Genomic DNA, 20464 nt, shown 5'->3' on the forward strand with positions numbered 1-20464 from the left:
ACCTGTGCCTTTTACCAGCAGTGCAAGGTGCAGATATTTAAGGAACAAAGAACACACTCCAGCATCTTCTTGAGGGAGGAGGCTGCACCTGTTTGATTTGTGTCTGTTGCACAGCTGTTGAAAGTGCAAAACTCTTCCAAGGGGGAAGAAACATACCAGCCCTAAGATGGACATATAGGCATTAGTCCTAGCAGAAGGCTGCCCCCCCCCCCATTCAGCCATATTTTGACTTTATCCCCTTGGAGCGAATGAGTGTAACTAAGACAGGGAAAAGTTGCCAGGCAACTATTCAGCAGCCCTCTAGAGGGGGGACCAGAGGGAGGAGGAGGAGATGGTTGGGAGCAAGCAGTGCGTTACCTTGGCTCTTCAGAGCATCATTCATTGCATTCTTGCAAGCTGTTGTCCTCCAAACTGCCCTTCCTCACCCTCCCCAAGTGGTCTCCTCTGGCACTTCCCCATTTGAAAAGCTACAATGTCTTCTGCTTTTGGTAAGAAGAATTGCTACAAGATTCTCATGGAATGAAAGATATCAAATAGGTAAGGAGATGGCTTTTCATTGGGAGAAACATTGTTGTTATTGTTATTGTTATTGTTATTATTATTATTATTATTATTATTATTAAGATTTTTTTAACTGTCCACCACCACAAAGTCATATTTGCACACCCACACACACCCCATTTACAATCAAAAGCCTAGAGTAGGTCCCAAAACATCTTGCACAGGTGTCAAAAGCCCAGGTAAAGAGGTGTGTCTTCAGCATGTAATGAAAGCTATACAGCCAAGATGCCAGATTTAGGGGCTGTCACAGAGAATGTCTTCTGCTGAGACGCCACACTGCTGAATTTCCCAGGGTGGTGAAACTACCAAGAAGGCCTCCCCACTGCCATTCTTAACACCCAAGAGGGTCTTTAGGGCACTAGTTTCACATAAGCTATTGAGCGACACAGAACACTTTGTGAGGAAGAATGATGTGGCATGAGAACATTTAAGCACAGCTTTCAGTGCTGATCTGGAATAGGGCAAAGGCCGAAAACAGAGGACAAAAAGCATTGGACGACAGACCGGTCACGAGGAAGACCTTGGGCTTAAGTAAATATTCAATCCTGCTCAGTATTTACATTCGTGCATGTGTATGTGTGTGTGTGATTTCAGATGAGACCGCACCAGGCCACAACCACAACGGGAAGCTGCAAAGGTAGGCCTGTCACTTTGGGGTCACACTGGTATTTAGAATTTCTCTTCCCAGTGAGGAAGAAGAGGCTTGGAGTTCTGATGCTGGGGTACAGGTGGCTATAGAGTGCAGCCCAAGTCTTCTCCTTATGTTGGTGTTGGTGAAGGGCCTGTAGGAAAAAACTACAGAGGCAAAACATGAGGCTTCACATAATGGGCGTTCATAGGATTTTTTCTGAGGGAATGTGGCAATCGGCAAAGTAAAAGCACTGAAAGGAGGAAAGGGGCTAGTTTCTATCCAAAAGTGATAAGAATAGAGTCTGTACATTTCATCACATATCTCAGGTCCTACAATTGCTAGAAACTTACTCTTTTAAAATGAAAGCTGGAAATTTGGAGGCTATGGTTCATTACTGGGGAGCAATTGCCCCTTGCCTCCATGGATATCCATTCTTTTCATTCTGATTTTACTGGCCATGAATGTGAGAAGCGAGTGATTAGTGCTGTGATTTATCAGGAACAACTGCATTATTGTGTCGGAAATAGGTTTATAGCCTTGTTCTATGCCCTTTGGCAGAGGTAGGCAATGTGGACAACAACATTATCATTGGCTATGCTGTGATGGGAGTTGTGGTCCACAACATCTGAAAGGCACCACACTGGACTTCCCCGATCAGGTGCTTTCCAGATGTTTTAGACCACAGCTCCCATTATCTGCCGACCAATGGTTGTGCCAGCTAGGGCTGGTGGGAGTCATAATCAAAGCCATATGGAAGTCACCGGGTTGGGGAGGGGCTGGTATGCACATATATTTGTGTTCTGTTGCTTCTTTTCACCCTCGGTCTGCCACATTTAATTCTAAACTCAAGGCTGGTTCTGTCATTGGGCAGAATGAGACAGACACCTCAGACGACAGATACTAGGGGGCAGGGAGCCGGGCAGAAGAATTGTGCATGCCATATGCATCCCCTAATCTAGCCTGCTGCCCTCTGGTGGGATGGAGGACATTTTCTGTACAGGCTACAAAATGTATTGGGCCATCCCTGAGAAGCCTCAAATGGAGGTCAGATGTTGCTGTTTTGCCTCACTGACATCTTACGTGCTTATTAGTGACACTTGTGACAGTTACCTCCTGATTGGATTGGAGCAGGATTTTAGTCCAACAAAAGGCCACGTATCCTGTTTTGCAGAGGCTGTTTTAAGGGGTTCTCGGGTGGCACCGTGGGTTAAACCATGGAGCCTAGGACTTGCCAATCAGAAGGTCAGCGGTTCGAATCCCCATGATGGGGTAAGCTCCCCGTTGCTTGGTCCCTGCTCCTGCCAACCTAGCAGTTCGAAAGCACGTCAAGTGCAAGTAGATAAATAGGTACCGCTCTGGCGGGAAGGTAAACGGCGTTTCCGTGCACTGCTCTGGTTCGCCAGAAGTGGCTTAGTCATGCTGGCCACATGACCTGGAAGCTGTACGCCGGCTCCCTTGGCCAATAAAGCGAGATGAGCGCCGCAACCCCAGAGTCGGCCATGACTGGACCTAATGGTCAGGGGTCCCTTTACCTATTTGAATGGCTGTTGGGTCCAAGTCCAATTTAAAGGGGACAGCAGGGTCCTGAAGTCACCCATCAGCAGTTAGACCTGGGCAGCAGACTGGGCAGGAGCACAGGTCCCCTGATCACAGTCTTCCCCACTGTGGTAAGATGTATGACTATTAAAATTATTTAAAAATGCACTCAGTCTAGTGGTGGCTGCAGATTGGGATGGGAATGTGTGGGATATACAGCTGTGAACTTATGGAGATGACATAAAATAGAGGAAGCTTTGAACCCACCTTTCCACTAAGTTATCATGGTTTTATTGTGATGATTCTGAACCTCAGCTATGGAGAAAGGGGAGGAGGCTGATCCTTGCTTTGCTTGTTTGGTAGGTTGTCCACAATGGAGGGAGAGGAGCAGGAGGACCATTCAGAGGTGCAGCCTCACCAAGCCTCACACAAGCGTGGACTCTGTAACTGCCAGCAGTGCATCCCACTCTGGGTAGTCTTGGTGCTGCTGGGCTGTGCTGGAGCCCTAACTTGGTATTTCATAGGTAACTGTTTGAGTCTTTCGTTGTTCTTCTCTGGGATGGTTGGTGATCTGGGATGGGGGGAGAAATCCCATTCGGTTCACATTTAAATGTGAATTTGCCTGATTCACACTTTCCAAAACAATACAGGAAGCGAAACACAATGATCCTTCGAAATTCGCACTTATCCCAATTTTGCATCTCTCCAGCCAAGCAATGTATAAAAACACACATATACTGAAGTGTGCATCTAAATGCATGTCTTAGTGCAAATAACATGCAAGATTGTGTATAGTAAGACTTCACACAAAACTCTTAACAAATTTTCGTGAGGGCTGTAAAAAACAACAACAACACACACACACACAAATGTGGAGAACTGAATTCCGCTAATGTGGAGAACTGAACGTATGAATGGGAAAATGGGAAACTGAGAGAGAAAAATCACATCCATGTTACTGATGCAGCATGGTGGGGGAATGAGGCCAGTTCAAGTGTCTCAAAGACACTTCCATCTGTACCTGACCTGGCTTAAGCCTTCCTGTTTGCCGCTCAATTTTGAAGTCAACTCCTCTTTCATGTGGCTGAATGGTGAAGTGATTGTATGTCCCTTAAAAATGGTTTGAGGGAGAATCTGCAGCTGAGATGCAGGTCAGCTTCCTGGGAAGGTTGAAGCAGTCACACAATCAGTCCACCGCACCATCATGGAAGCATCTAGGTCCAGCATTATCACAAAATATGCTAATTTAACTTAATTATAGATAGCTGGCTAGAGGAAGAATCTGATAGATATCCTGTTGGGATGGCTACATTTTAATTCGCTTAGGTAAGCATCAAGAGAAGTTGCCCCAAGCATTTTTCCCAAGAAGCACTGAAAGATACATGTTTTGAATTTTATTATACATGAAAGAAGGGAGATTCTAAGTAAGTTACACTTGACATATTATGACAATGAGTTTAAAGATTTCGGGAATTAAACAGTTACATGTGGTTTAATTAAATACAGTATGCTGAAGTCTTATTTATATTATGGCTAAGTACTGCAGAATTTGTTCAATATAGCACAGTAATGATGGGGGCTGACTTTTTAGAGTGGGGGAGGGACAAGACTTGGCACTAGAGCATCTGCCTTGCATGCAGAAGGTCCCATTCTTAATCCCCATCATCTGCAGGTAGGGCTGGGAGTGCCCCCTGCCTGAAACCCTGGAAAGTCACTGCTGATTGGTGGTATTTGCAAAACCCTGGTGCAGTGCTTTGCAAGCCCCAACAATCAGCTGATGAGCAGTGCCTGCAAATTCCCTTTTGGCCTAGCCATGTCCTTACCTGTCCTTCACCTGATGTCAGGTATAGGGTGGCTCCAAGGGCCAACATGGGCCTGAGGTTGCTTACAGGACAACGGTTCCCCATTATTGGTGTAGACAATACAGAGTTAGGCAAGGAGTCTGTCTCAGTGAGGCAGCTACCTGTGTTCCTATGCTCGCTATAGAATTTCGTAATCCAGCATTTATTGAGTATATAATTTTGTATTTTTGATTAAAAAAAAACCTTGATAAACAGATTAATGTTCTTGAAATGCATGGGGATTAAAAAAAATGTGCCTTCCTTCCTTCCTTCCTTCCTTGGCTTTCTCTTCATCTGTTTTTCATCCTCCTTGGCTTTCATTTTTCCTCTGGTTTCTCCTTCCCAGCAGAGGATCCTGTTGCACCATAGTGTCCAGGAAGCCCTGCAACAAGAATGGGCTGGGCACCAGATTCTTTGGATCCACTGGTTCAAAAGCCCCACAGCCCCTTAGCTATTCACCAGGCAGGAGGTGTAACAGGAAGGAAGGAAGGAAGGAAGGAAGGAAGGAAGGAAGGAAGGAAGGAAGGAAGGAAGGAAGGATTGGCATTCTCCCCCCACCTGCTCAATTTAGCACCCTGGCCAGCGCAAGCCAGCCCAGCTTAGAATGTGGCAGGGGACCTGATGTGCCACTCCCCCACCTACAGTCTGAAGTGGTACTGTCCATTCTAATACTACTTCATTCTGCAGGTTTCATTACGGTGGCCATACATCCTGCTCTGCAGATGAGGGCCTGCCATTTATTTATTTTACTTGGATCTCACCCTTCCCCACCAGCCTGGCTCCTTTGACGGAGTTGTCTGAGTGAAGTCTACCCATTTTAAGTGTGGTGCAGTGAGAGCCCCTGTAGTATCTTGGTTCCACTGTATGGAACTCATCCATGTGTCTCATCTTCCTGGCAGACTACAGACCACGCCACACAGCATCCCTGCACTTCTACTCAGGCAGCCTGAGGATCCTTAATCGACAGTTTTCCCTGGATCACGGGCGGATGGAATCCAGAGGCTTCTGGACAGAGACAACAAAGACTCAGAAGATGGTAGGGGCATGACTTCATGAGCTACAAACGGTGTTAGTGTGAGGCATTAGTACAGAGGTTATTAGTGTGCAGAATTGCCAGCTTCTCTATGGGTCCTCCTCCAGTATCTTTCAAAGCAGTTTAAGTTGTGACTTCCCCTGAGTCATTATTGGGTTTCCCCAGCAGGAAAAGCCTCGTCTGCTAAATTTCTACATTTCAGTCTGCAACAAAAGGCACATAAGCAGCCATAGGTAGCCAAGCACCCTACTTTACAGAGGACAGTCCTCTATTTTAAGGTGTCTTCTATTTGAACACCGAAGCCCAGTTTACAGATAAAGACCCATAAGAAGGGAAAGCAGCAGACATGGCCTATTGACATGGTTAGCAGCTAAACAGCAGAATGAGCAGGCCAGGCACACAGCTCACCTGGTCACAATCTTCCCTGCTATGGTAAAATGCATTGCATTGCTGCTTACATTATAGCAATTGTTTCTTTTTCATGATGCGTTTCTTTTTCATGATGCATTTGGGGCAATTCAGAAGCAGCACCCTAGAGCAGAGATTGTAAAAATAAATATGGCAATACTGGTTCATGCCTGAATGCTGAATGATAGGTGAATTATATTGTGAGAGAGACTGGGTATTATTTTCTGATGACACCATTGTCTGGTAATGACTAGAGAGCATTCTTTTACAGCTGAAAGACCTCATTCATGCCACCGATTTGGCTCCCTACTACAACTCCAGCACTGTCTATGCCTTTGGGTGAGTGAAGCATTATTAGCCTGTTTGAAAGCTGCCCTTAGAAGCTGCAGTGTGTTTATTTTACAGAGATGAAGAATCTGCCATACTTGCCCCCAAATGATTATCGGTCGTGACTTTGGGTTAATACACCTTAAAGCTGGAAATGTTTAGCTAGCTGCAGTAGCAGTAGCATGATTGCCACTATTGAAGCTGGGATAGCTCAGCTGGTAAAGCATGAGACTCTTAACCTCAGGGTCGTGGGTTTGAGCCCCATGTTGGTCAAAAGGATACCTGCATTGCATTGGACTAGATGACTCTTGTGGTCCCATCTAACTCTATGAATTTAAGATGCACAAATGGAAAGGGAGAAGCTTTATTCTCATTGCTATTTAATATTTAATTGAAGCTGTGGAGAGAGCTCATTGGGAGTTCTGGGGCAAGGTGCCCTCAATATGTTGGTAACATTCAGCTCCTTTTCTCCATAACATCTGAATCAAGAAATGCTGTGTAGACCCCTGACATGTGTCTGGGCAGAGCAGTGGGATGGTTGAGGGAAAATAAATGGGGCTTGAATCCTAACTGGTCCACTGCCTGCCCTGGATAGGGTTGCGCTTCCTGTGAAGGAGCTGTTTGGGCAAGGTAGCATAGTTGCTAGCAGTGTCTTTTCCAGCTCTGCCTGAACTTAGACTGTTCCTAACGCAGAAGAGGCTGGCCACAATAGTCCAGGCATTGGTGACATCAAGACTGGATGACTGCAGTGCACTTTATGTGGGCTTCCCTTGAACTTGACCCAGAAAAAGCAGTTAGTGCAAAATGTTGCAGCACAATTGCTGACAGAAGGGAGGCCTTGTCAGCATGTAACACCTCTGTTCAGAAATCTGCACTGGCTGACGATATGCTACTGGGTGCAGAGGTGGAACTAGCTCCTCCGGCACCCACAGCGGCCCACGGGGGCAGGGCTAGCCGCCCGTGGGGGTGCATCTGCGGCGGCACGAGTCCCAGGGGTTGTGCTGGTAGTGGGGAGCATCCCAGGGGGGTGCGCCAGTGGCAGTGCGCATCCCAGGGCGGGTGCTGTCCATGGCGATGTCACCCCCCCCCCATGGCACCCGGGGCGGACCACCCCCACTGCCCCCACCGCCCTCACCTTTCTCCACTACTGACTGTGTCAAGTTCAGGATGTTACCATTGCTATGTAAAGCCTTTAATGTATTGGGAACAGTTTACTTGCAGGAACACCTCACCCTACATGTGCCCATTTGACCACTTTGATCTACAGAACTGGCGCTGTCACATGTGCCGCATGAGACTCGTTCTGCAGTTGTAAGAAATTGATCTTTAGGTGCGGAAGCACCTGCTCTTGGAACTCCCTGCCAATTGAAATCAGGCAGGCCCTTCACTGAACATTTTTCAGCACCTGCTTAAATTATCTTTTTGTTTAGCAAGCCTATCCAGGCATGTAGATGTTTCCACATTTTAATTTCTTCTATTGTTAATTTTAATTATTTTAAATGCTTTTTGGTGGGGAGGGGATTATCAATGCTTTTAATCACATAGAGGTTTATTGCACTCAGGTAAAGGTAAAGGTACCCCTGACCGTTAGGTCCAGTCGCGGATGATTCTGGGGTTGCGCACTCATCTCACTCTATAGGCCGAGGGAGCCGGCGTTTGTCCGCAGACAGCTTCTGGGTCATGTGGCCAGAATGACTAAGCTGCTTCTGGCGAACCAGAGCAGTGCACAGAAACACTGTTTACCTTCCCACCGGAGCGGTACCTATTTATCTACTTGCACTTTGACCTGCTTTTGTACTGCTAGGTGGGTAGGAGCTGGGACCAAGCAACAGGAGCTCACCCCATCGCGGGGATTCGAACTGCCGACCTTCCTATCGGCAAGCCCTAGGCTCTGTGGTTTAGACCACAGCGCCACCCACGTCCCCTTTATTGCACTCAAGCCTTATATAAATTTTGTTAAATGAATTAAAATAAATTTAAAATCCATTTGTTTTCTCCATTTGCTAGGGAGGGATCTCTGACATGCTTCTTCTGGTTCACCCTTCAAGTCCCCAAAGGGCAGCACAAGGAGATGACTGCAGAGAAAGTGAATGCCACGCTCTACAAAGAGCTTCTTGGCAGCACCGATGGAACAGGACACCTCTCATACCAGACGGAATACAAGGTTGACCCAGAATCCTTGGTTTTGCTAGGTGAGTACTAATCGCATATGTGCAGTTTGTACTTCCAAGAAGGAAGAGCTGCCTATGACACCTATATAGTCTGAAAAAAAGATTGCCTGACTCCGCAGAAGAAAAAGATGAGAGGAAACTCAGGGCGGAGTGAGTGTGTCTGTAAACAGCATAGGATGCTGACAATATAAGACCAAGAAAGGAAAGATGCAGTGAGATGGATCCAGACTTAGTCATGCTTGGATTAGAGCAGATGAAATCATGACTAACTTAAATCCCATTTATTTCAGTGGGTCTACTCTAGGGATGAGGGAGAAATTCAGTTTGTATTTTAATGTAGTCCTATCCAATGTGCACTTCCCAAAACAATGCTTGACCTGAAACACAACTATCCATCAAAGTTTCCACTTTTCCAAATTTGGCTTTGTACTTCTCCAACCAAATAACTGTGAGCAATAATGTGTATGTTGTGGGGGGGGGTGAATTAAAATGTACCAAAAAAGCATTATATGAAGGGGAAATGCTTGCAAATTTGTATCGTAGGAGATATGCACACTAAAATGCTGGTGGACTTCCGTGAGGATTCTTAACAAATTTGCAAACGGATGTGAAAATGTGGCAAAACTGAACTTAAAACTGGAAATATGAGAAAGCAGATTTGAATTCTTCAATTTCTCATCTAAGCATAACTGAGTCTACATCCAACCCAATGTCTCCCCTTTTTGAAAGGAATGCTTTCTGAAGATTTATAAATCTTCCTCAAAAAAAGCATGTGATAGAAGTCCTAATTTTTATAACAACCACCACCAATGGTGTCACAGTGCTTAAAACTAATAGTATACATTCCAGCCAAAAATGACTCTTCAAAGTTCCATTGACCCAAGTGGCAAAGCTATGTAAGTTTTCCTTCTTTATCTGAACAGCTGATTATCTGGCTGCATCCTGGGCCACTTGGAAAAATGAAGATGTACTATATATTTCATACCTTATCAAACAGAAGTATCCCCTCTTTGCTGGGGCCAGATCTTTGCATGTGAAAATCTTAACATGCTCACTCACCCGCCAAACAGATGGTCAGCATTGTCCAGTTCTCAATGATCAACTGGCTGTCACATCTGATCAGTCATCTTTCAGAGGCATGGGTAGGAAAGCTGTAGCCCTCCAGATGCAGTAGGATTCCAAATCCCATCAGTCCCAGACAACAGGGACTGTCTGCAGGGATGGTGGGAGCTGTAGCTCAACAACATCTGGAAAGCCACAAGTTGTGTTACTTAGAGGATATGCACAGGACCTAATCTATCATGGATAATGGCGGGTGCAGATCAGCTTGCTAGATGTAGCAATTAAAAAGAACAAGTACCACCCATGATGGAAACCTGTTCCCAAGACTGAATCACATTTGCTGGCAGATAGTCTTTAAACATCCCCATAAACCTCCCCCCCCCCCATTGCATTGCATTGCAACTGACAGCAAACTTACATCTCAAAGTCTCTTTCAACAGTTTTGCCTTCCTCTTGTTACAGTATACCTTGCAATGTTCCCTGTGGAAAAGTTGGCTGTGTTTTTCCAGTATGTGTTTATTCACTCTCACTTCTACACTGCTGGTGAAACACTTATTCCCTCTTTTCAGAGAACGCAGAAAATTCCAGGGAGTTTTAGTATTTAGCGGTGGGAAGAGTTGGGATTTGAACAAAATATTCTCGGAATCATCTTGAATTAAAACTTGGCTTGTTTGCAAAAACAAAACAAAAGCCCATGACAAACAGTTAAATGAAATAAAGCTGATGCATTTGCACTACAACTCTAATATTTGCCTGTTTTTACAGTCTTTCCTATTTCAGTGCATTGTGCCTGCCCATAAAACTTGCCTTATTATTAGCTCTTTGTATATTAGATGCTTGCCCCTTTTGCCATCGAACATGTCAATGAATGGATTTTGGTTTCTAATTTCTCTACCTCACCGCTGGCAAAAATGTTAAATGAGACCAACTCTATATGCTTCCGAAAATCTCCCTGCTAAGAAATTGCCATCATTCATCATTACCTTTTATTTACAGTTTTTTCCATTCCTGAGGCATTCTGCGTGACGCTGCTCAGCTCTAAGTAATTTGTGTATTATAATTTTGCAAATCACACTTAGCAAAGAGCGGAAGGACACATTTCAACCTATCTAAGTGACAAAGGCTATGCCCTGGCATCATCAAGTCTCAAACCCACTGTCAAATCTCAGTGGGATTACAATAGATTATGTTATCTGGAGCTTCTGAATAATATTCAGTTTCCATCACATAAGTAGCCATATTGGACTCAGACTTACTGGTCCATCCATTTTGTACAATACACTGAACGCAAAATGTTTTATATTAAAAAGTGAGGCAAAATAATTGTGCATGGGCTACAGAAAATGCATAAGGCTGTAATGCCCCCCCCCCACTCGTAGGATGAACCTTATAAATAAAGCCTTTAAAGCCAAATTACCCTGCATCTTTTGCCTGACAGTATGTTTCTGCATTCGTTATACACATCCTTTATACCTTTCTGTTCAAGTGCTTCAAGAAATAGATGTACTTTCCTTTGTTCCGTATGTCTGTGGCTTTTACATAAGAATCCCATGCAAGCCACTTGGATGTTTCAGTGCTGCTGAGAATTCGATATGTTCAAGGCTGAACATGTCAGCCTTCCACCTAAGCTGCTTCCCTCTGTTCTCTATATCGTAAGAACACATGAAGATGCCTGCCGTTTCAGGCCAGTCGCCCATCTAGTCAAGTTTCCTGTTCTCACAGCGGCAAACTGGATCCCTATGGGATGTCCACAAGCAGGGGCCAAGCATGCTCTCCCTTCCAGTGGTTTCCAGCAACTGATACTCACATCGGTGTAGCGTGGGAAGGGAGCAGAGGGGCAGTGGCCCTGGGCACAAAAGTATGAGAGGCATACAACTAGGCTGAGCTCCTACCGCCTTCCAGAGCCATGGGAAGGCAAGCCACACACGGCCTGGGCCTTCGGGGCTGGGGTGGTGCCTCCTTCTCCACATGGCCAGTCAAGGGACTCTCACTTGCGACCTCCTCCTGGGCTGACCAATGAGGTTAGACCAGCTCGCCCTTCCCTCCACACTGGCTCCTCCACCGCCATGCTTCCACCTCAGCTTCCCAGTCCACCAGAGGGGCATAACACTTGCCCCACCCTGAGTGCTGGCAACCCATACTTTCAGAGTCAGGTAGGTAGCCATGTGTGCATGCACACAGAAGCTTATACCAAGAACAAACTTAGTTGGTCCCTAAGGTGCTACTGGACAATTTTTTTTATTCTTTTATATATTTCCACTTTCAGAGTATACAGCTTACCATATTGGCCCGAATATAAGCTGCACCTGAATATAAGCTGCAGCTTTAAAATTCGGGGGGGGGGGGGGGAGAAGACAATATCCAAATACAAGCCGCTCCCTTAAAATTCTGCAGGCACTCACACCCGTTTCGTTTTACCATATGTCTATTTCAGCAGCGATATTGTAAAAGCCACTTTAGGTAAGGTCACAAATTTAAGCCGTGCTTTAACTTTTCACAGACAGAATTTGGGGGAAAATCAGGCCAATACGGTACTTATAAAGCACATTCCCCACCTCCTAAAGAATCATGGGAGCTGTGGTTTACCCCTCACAGAGCTGCGATTCCCATAACCCTTAATAAACTACAATTTCCAGGATTCTTGGGGTGTGTACCTTAAATACATGGTGTATACACAGTCTTTTTCTGCTTTGCTACCTGTATTAAGGCCATCAGTTTGGTGCAGTGCACACTGGTGGTACTGTATAAATAACAATAATACTTCCCTCTAATTGGAGATAATCATTGCTTTCCTTCCATGCTAAGTGCAGAGAGGCGTGATTCATTATTTAATGGGTAACTGTAAAGACTTTTGTACCTCAGAAGGAAGCCTCGCTATGATAATTGTCGTATTACATGGTATGGTGACAAATTCTTTTAAAGCTTTAAAAGCTTCTTAACTGGAGGGATTTGTCCTGCATTAACTCTCCTTATTTTGTTTGATTTGTTAAAAATCGAGAACAGATTATCTTTTAAAAAAAATACTAACTAGGTTCTGAAATAAATTCTAGCCATATAAATGTTGGTTCAAAAAAAAATCTTTGAGACAAAATAGGTTTAGGAATGAACCTATTAAAAGGAAATAGATTCAGAAATATATATTTAAGTGCAAAGTTTTGTAGACTTTTTGTTGCTATTTATTTTGTGTTTGGTTTAAGGAGAGAATTACTTTAGATAAGATAAATGAATTCTCTGGATGCCCAGATCCATGTTTGAGGCAAGTACTCTTTGCTGGGGGACGCAGGTGGCGCTGTGGGTTAAACCACAGAGCCTAGGACTTGCCAATCAGAAGGTCGGCGGTTTGAATCCTCGCAACGGGATGAGCACCCGTTGCTCGGTCCCTGCTCCTGCCAACCTAGCAGCTTGAAAGCACATCAAAGTGCAAGTAGATAAATAGGTACCGCTCTGGCGGGAAGGTAAACAGTGTGTCTGTGTGCTGCTCTGGTTCGCCAGAAGTGGCTTAGTCATGCTGGCCACATGACCCAGAAGCTGTACACCGGCTTCCTCAGCCAATAAAGCGAGATGAGCACCGCAACCCCAGAGTCAGCCATGACTGGACCTAATGGTCAGGGGTCCCTTTACCTTTACTCTTTGCTGAGAGAGCCCCAGCAAAGATTTAAAATAATGAAACATGCAGCAAAAGTGGAAATGTAGGCTTAGACTTTTAAAATATCCCCTTTTAAGTTGCTTCCAAAGTTCCCCACTTCCCTTATCATAGAAAGAGACCTCACGCTTGATAAGTTAAAAATGGTTTACTTACAAACCCTTCAAAGGTCAGATTCATGTGCTTTCCCATACAGCAGCAAGAAAAGACAGGCAGTTAACTTAGTTTCAAAATAGTAAGAGTTTCTAAATTATTTGTAAAAAAAACACAAAGATGGATGGAGCATCCAGCTTAGAACTCCTTTACTGGTAGGGTTCACATCATGGTGGAAGAAAAAAGAACAAAGTGTTTGGTAACCCTTGCTCCCAAGGCAAGGGGTTGTGAACTAGCTGAGCCTGGCAGAAAGCTTACTATATGGTCTTAAGCCCTTAATGTGTTTATTAGAGTTAAGCATGTTGGTTACATGAATCTGATTTATCCCAGTTTTTTAAAAAAAATATTTTCATCAGTTTAATGTGCAAATGGGATGGAACACATGTGAAAGTGACTTGGACTGAAATTAGTCGGCTCCATCTAACCCTAGATTGAAGGCTACCAGTTTAAAGTGCACTTTTGTGGGTGTAGGTTTGATTGAATAGAATGAATAACTAATATATTTAGGACTGCCAGTCCCAGCTCTGTAATCCCTTTGCCTTTCATATGGAAATGGAGCGTTGTGAGACTGCAATTAGGATAAAGCACTGTGTTGGGTGCAATGCGGGATCACAATGGCCGTTCCACTTCCACTTCTTTGCACAAGTGGAACAATTCAGCATTGCTAAATTGCTCTAGTCTGGAAGAAGAAGAGTTTGGATTTGATACCCTGCCTTTCACTCCCCTTCAGGAGTCTCAAAGCGGCTAACATTCTCCTTTCCCTTCCTCCCCCACAACAAACACTCTGTGAGGTAAAACTCCTAAACTCCTACCCACTCAAACCTCTCTTGTACCTGCGATACATTGACGATATTTTTATCATCTGGACACATGGTCAACAGACCCTGGACACCTTCCACCAGAAATTCAATGATTTTCACCCCACAATCAACCTAACAATGAATCAATCTATGCAAGAAATACATTTTTTGGACACTACTATAAAAATACAGGATGGGCGCATAGACACCACCTTATACCGTAAACCAACTGACCGACAAACATATCTACATGCCTCTAGCTACCATCCCAAACATACCAAACAGTCCATTGTATATAGCCAGGCACTACGTTACAGCCGTATCTGTTCCAATTCTACAGACAGAGACTCTCACCTAAGAGATCTACAGCAAACCTTTTTAGAACTAAAATACCCAGCAGATGAAGTTAGACAACAGATCAACAGAGCCAGACTGATACCCAGAGAGAACTTTCTGCAAGACAGACCCAAAAAAGAAAATAACAGAACACCTCTAGTCATCACATACAGCTCCCAAGTTAAAACAGTACAACGCATCATCAGAGATCTACAACCTCTCCTGGACAATGACAGTTCTCTTTCTCAAGCTCTGGGAGGAAGACCTTTCATTGCCTACAGACAGCCACCCAATCTTAAACAACTCCTAACCCACAATAATACTACAACCAGACTTAACACGGACACTGGCACCAGAGCCTGCAATAAACCCAGATGCCAACTTTGCTGCCACATACACCCGGACAACACCATTACTGGCCCCAACAACATCACACATACCATCTCGGGACTATTTAATTGCTCATCGTCTAACATTGTGTATGCCATCAAATGCCAACAGTGTCCTTCAGCTCTCTATATTGGACAAACAGGCCAAACCTTATGCCAAAGAATAAACGGACATAAATCTGACATCAAGAATCACAAGACAGAGAAACCAGTAGGAGAACACTTCAATCTCCCAGGACATTCTATACAAGATCTCAAAGTAGCTGTTTTACTACAAAGGAATTTCAGAAATAGACTGGAAAGAGAAGCTGCTGAATTGCAACTCATTACCAAACTTAAAACCATGGAGAGACCTGGTCTGAACAAAGACATTGGATTCTTATCTCATTATACATGACAAAGCCATTTTTCACCTTCTCACCCCTTGCTTTTTCCTGTAAGACCTATTGCAGTCATTAAGAGTCGTCAACAGGCTCATCTCAGCTATCTGCCAATCACCCATTCCCAGCACCCTTCTGAGTAATACCCCTCCCCACCTTCTCACTATATAGAAGGATCTGGCAACTTCTGTTTCAGTGTATCTGAAGAAGTGTGCATGCACACGAAAGCTCATACCAAGAACTAACTTAGTTGGTCTTTAAGGTGCTACTGGAAGGAATTTTTTTTGTTTTGACTATGGCAGACCAACACGGCTACCTATCTGTATCTGTGAGGTGAGTGAGGCTGAGAGACTTCAAAGAAATGTGACTGGCCCAAGGTCACCCAACAGCTGCATGTGGAGGAGCAGAGACGCGAACCCGGTTCCCCAGATTACGAGACTACCCCTCTTAACCACTACACCACACTGGAAGCACCTACGAAGTGCAAGAATATTTCCTCTCCATTTCCTCCCCTCTAAAGACTGATATCTGGGTGTATTCCCACCCACCACTCCACTTCTTTTGACTCATCTCTATTCTTACAAAGCTGTAAAGGGGGAAAACAAAACCCAACAACTTAATTGTCTTTTGCTTTGCTTTCCCTTGTCAAAGCCATCTGACATTAAAGAACAGCTCAGTGTCTCTTCCATTGTACATCACTCACCCCAGCTTGTTTTTCTTCCCACATCCTCCCCGCCTCTTGTTTCAATACCTTATGCTTATTCAGTTCAGTGGGAATACTTGTAGCAGAGATTTCTGAAAAAGGCATTTGATAGCTTAAAGTGTCCTCTTGATGACTGATCCCTTTGAATGACAGCATTTCCACCCACCCCACCCCAATTCTGATACCATTTAGCCCTGATTCAGGAAATGTCTATAGCTCAGTGGCAGAGCTTTGCATGCACAAGGTCCCAGGTTCAATCCCTGGTGTCTCTATGTAGGACTGGGATAGACCTTTGCCTAAAGCCCTGGAAAGCTGCTGCTAGTCAATGTAAACAATCAGTAGCATTTCCAGGGGGGACAGTGGCCCCAGGTGCATTTGGGGGAGGGGAGGACATTTTGCTCCTTGCCTCCCTGCCTGTCCCATGCCATTGGGTTGGAACCAGAAGCCTTGAATCTCCTTTTCTGGTGCATGCAGGAGGAGAGAAAAGGGGGGTGCTTCAGCAGGCAGGCTCATACATATAGTGCTGAACCAGTGCCAGATTTACGTATACGCTAAACAAGCTATAGCTTAGGGGCCCACTCTCTTGGGGGCCCCCCAAAAAATATACTTCTTCTTAATTGTATTTCACTATTAATATACTTCCTTTTAATTGTATTTCAGTTCAATAATTACTTTGATAAAATACATGTTTTTTTATGTGCAAATGGCTTTAGATACCCATTAGGTCCATAAATTACCATTATATTATATATTCAACACAAAAAACAGTGACAATTTTTTTGTTGACAAAGAACAGCTGGACATATAAAGGTCCCCATTACCTTAGGTAGCTCAGGGCCTCATCAAACCTAAATCTGGCCCTGTGCTGAACTATGGTTTGGCATTCTAGCCAACCAATTATTGATAATGGGAAGGGGGGAACGATTTATGGTGTGTATGGTGCAACATGAAAAATGGAAGCTGGGCATGAATGGAGTGGATCTTTCTAGCCTTTTTAAGTTTTTAGTTTTTGGTCTTGCAGGATCTCATGTGGTTTTGTTTTTTTCTTTGTGTGTGTTTTTTCTAACAGAATCCAGTGTGAAAGACATAAAAGTCCTGAAATCCACATTGGGTAGGCTGTTTATTTCTCCCTTATTTTATGTTTCTTGCATTGAAGTGTGTGAGAGGAGTTTATTTTTAAAAATCCATAAACCAATGTGACATTTTATCTCTTGAATTTATATCCTGCCCTTCTTCTCAAAGGAGCTCAGGGTGGCAAACAAGTGATGAAACAATAAAAATATTTTGAAAACGGCAGGAACTAATAGCACTCGGCCTCATTTTCATAGGTTGCATTCTTATGTATTGTTATTGTCCTTTGTTTTGTGGGTGGATGTTTAATCTGATTCTTCTGAGCATCTTTGGGTTTACCTTCAGTAGGGAAAGGTATCATTGTGGTTGGTCCTTGTCCTCATGCATTGATTCTGTTTTTAATCCCTCTAACATCAGCATAGACTTGGAGTTTGCTGTGGGTATGCAATGTGTGAAATACACATGCCTTTTTTTAAAAGTAAACGAGGAATGTCTAATTGTCTTAAAGAATATTTTTATGAGCACTTGCCATTTGTGTGTATGCATGTGGATGTTGGATGTCACACTAAACCATGGTTTAGTGTAGTGTAAATTGATATAGCCTTCTTCCAGGCTTGTGAGCTCCTCACTCCCATTCCCATCTCTTGCAGGACTGAGAGAAGGTGCTCAGAAGCTTTCATTTCCACTTTTGCTGAACCACAACTTACCATGTTGTCCAAGCTGGGAGCCATGGTTAATAATAAATATAGCTAGCTTAAACAAGCCTGCTTAAGAAACTACCCTTCAAAGTGGTCTTGTTTTAAACTAACAATTGTTAATGCTAATCACAGTTTCACTCCAGATGACACAACAGAACCATGGTTAATTAAAAGGAAAATCTCCCCAAAGGAGGAGGGAGCATGCAAACCTGGGAGGAGGCTAGGCTTGTTAACATCATGCTAAACCATGGTTTAGCTGACATCCACATGCTGTCTTTGCCCATGTATATGTATATGTCTTTGGGGGTTCTTAACATTTGTGCTTATACTCCAGAGTGGGGAACTGGATCTAGCTGCCGGGCAAGATTCCTAAATTCCCCAGCCTGGTGGGTGGGAGCAGCCACCTGTCTCTCACCTGATCATAATGACATAAAGTATAATACATATGCTTTGAAATATCTACTTATTACTTTTACTATCTTGTAATTTTATTCTCCCTGTTCCTATGACTGTTTTATTAGTGCTTTAAACTTAAAAAATGCAAAAGATGCTTAAAAAATACTTTTCACAGTGTGCTTTTAAAATGTCATTTTGTAATGAAACAGTTCGGAAATGAGCAGAAATGAAGAGCACCATTGGGTCAAAGCAAAGCATTTTTTAAATAACAAATCTATTGATTTCAGTCAGCACATATTTCTCCCTTTTCCATTGGGACAAAAGGACTTGAGCACAGTTTTTGGGGTGACAAGGACTGAGATGGCTAGCAACACTTTAAGGAGAGAGAGTGGTGCCACTGAGGAATCAGACTGGTTACTAAATTTTGATCGTTTCAAAAGAACCTGGAGGAATGCAGAATGCAAACCCCTCCTATGTTACTTCGCTTTGATCTCTCATAGGGATATGCAGTAGTTTAAGCCACACAAGGCTGCAATCCTACAGAACACTCACTTTCCTCAGAGTGAGCACCATTGAACTCAATGGGGCTTAATTCTGAGGAAGCATGTTGATGGTGGTGCTGTAAGACCCCTTTTCTGCAAGACGACTCCCCACCCCACCCCAGTCTAGTGGGACGCTCTGCAGTTTTGCTTCTCTTTGTAGGTTGCTACAGGTACAGCTACATCAGGGAAGATGCTGTGCTCAAGCTGAGGGGCCCGGACTACCTTGCCTCTAGCTGCCTCTGGCATCTCCATGGCCCCAAAGGCCACATGATCAAGCTGCGCCTGGAATGGACCCTCTCCGAATGCAGAGACCGGCTGGCCATGTATGATGCAGCAGGACCTCTGGAAAAGCGGCTCATCACTTCGTAGGTAGCTTTGATGTCATAGAAGCGTGAATGGCAAAAGATGGAGCCAAGGGGCTGCTTTGAGCATCACAGTAAAGCTGTGTTTAATGGCTTATAGTGAATGAGCACATAGCAACATGGCATGGCCCTCTTGGCTTGGGGCTCATCCACACTTTTGCAAAACATGGGTCCAAGAGATTTTCCAGTTGCCCCATGCTTTCTAGCCATGGATCCAAGCGGGGTTTTGTTTTGTTTTTTGTCCCACTGCTTTCCTCAGGAAAACTCACTATTTACTGCTAAATCGGAACAATCACCAATCTGCAGAGAAACTGATTGAAATTTGTTCCAATTCAGCAGTGAACTGAGAGTGGGACAAGCAGAAGTGTGCATGAGCCCTTGGCTGGTGTAATGTTTGAGTCGGAAATGGTGGTTCGTTTCACTGAAACACGCCACAGCTGGGAAGCCCAAAACAATGGCTTGTTTGGAGCAAAAAGGAATCACAATTTCTGCATTAGACATAACAGTAAGCCCAAGGGTCATGGCCTGGTTTCCACATTTGCACTAGGGTAATCTGACCAGAACATTTGGAAAGCATTTGGAAAAACTCTCTGACAGCAAGAGTGGTTTGGCAGTGGAACAGACTCCCACAAGAGGTGATGGACTCTCCTTCCCTGGAGGATTTTAAGCAGAAGTTGGATGGCCATCTGTCATGGATGCTTTAGCTGAGAGTCCTGCATTGCAGGGGGTTGGACTAGATGACCCTTGGGATCCCATCAATCTCTCTGATTCTGCAAATACAAAACCCACTTTAAAGAAGACACACACAGAGGCTCACTCTTTAAAAAACATTTCTAGCTGTCTTGGTGATTAAGGGCTTATCCATACTTCCTCTTGTACCACTGCTTTCCCCCACAGAAAGCTGCTCTTTAGTGCTCAATGAGAGCAAACAGCAATTCGGGTTTTCCCTAGAGTGCCGCTTGTTCCGATCTATCACTGGGTTTTCTCTTGGAAAGGAGTTGGGAAGGGGGAAACTGCTCAGACCCGTGCTTTCTAGTCACAGCACAAGCAGAAATGTAGACGACTCTTTCCCCCTTCGAAGTTTCTTCATTTTCTCTCTGCCCTTTCCCACCTTGTCAATACACTCATCTCCTCTGTTTTCACCCTCTGCCCCAGGCTGTATGGCTGCAGCCGCCAGGAGCCTGTGGTGGAGGTCCTGTCTTCAGGCCCCGTCATGTCTGTGGTGTGGAAGAAGGGGATGTACAGCTACTACGATCCTTTCATACTCTCTGCACAGGCTGTGCCCTTTGAAGGTGAGCAAGGATCCCGAGAGGTCTGGAGAGAAAAAATAAGATGCAAACCCTTCACTTCCTTTGCCAAACATCACTCATCATATAGATATTTATTACAATTTCAGCAGCCAACACGGTATCTGAGATGTA

The 20464-nt window shown here is 44.3% G+C and overlaps 1 protein-coding gene across 1 annotated transcript in view; it reads left to right on the plus strand.

The window, feature by feature from the left end:
* Positions 1-1059: 1059 nt before the first annotated feature.
* The window catches only part of TMPRSS6 (transmembrane serine protease 6), a 31185-nt gene continuing 11780 nt past the window's right edge, over positions 1060-20464 (plus strand). The window contains exons 1-8 of the mRNA XM_077934983.1: positions 1060-1198; positions 3092-3252; positions 5469-5605; positions 6282-6349; positions 8345-8529; positions 17044-17085; positions 18842-19046; positions 20199-20335. Coding sequence (XP_077791109.1) covers positions 3102-3252; positions 5469-5605; positions 6282-6349; positions 8345-8529; positions 17044-17085; positions 18842-19046; positions 20199-20335 — 925 coding nt within the window. The 5' untranslated portion in view covers positions 1060-1198; positions 3092-3101. The remainder of the gene's footprint in view (positions 1199-3091; positions 3253-5468; positions 5606-6281; positions 6350-8344; positions 8530-17043; positions 17086-18841; positions 19047-20198; positions 20336-20464) is intronic.

Source organism: Podarcis muralis, chromosome 10, assembly GCF_964188315.1.
Source record: "Podarcis muralis chromosome 10, rPodMur119.hap1.1, whole genome shotgun sequence".
Taxonomy (NCBI): Eukaryota; Metazoa; Chordata; class Lepidosauria; order Squamata; family Lacertidae; genus Podarcis; species Podarcis muralis.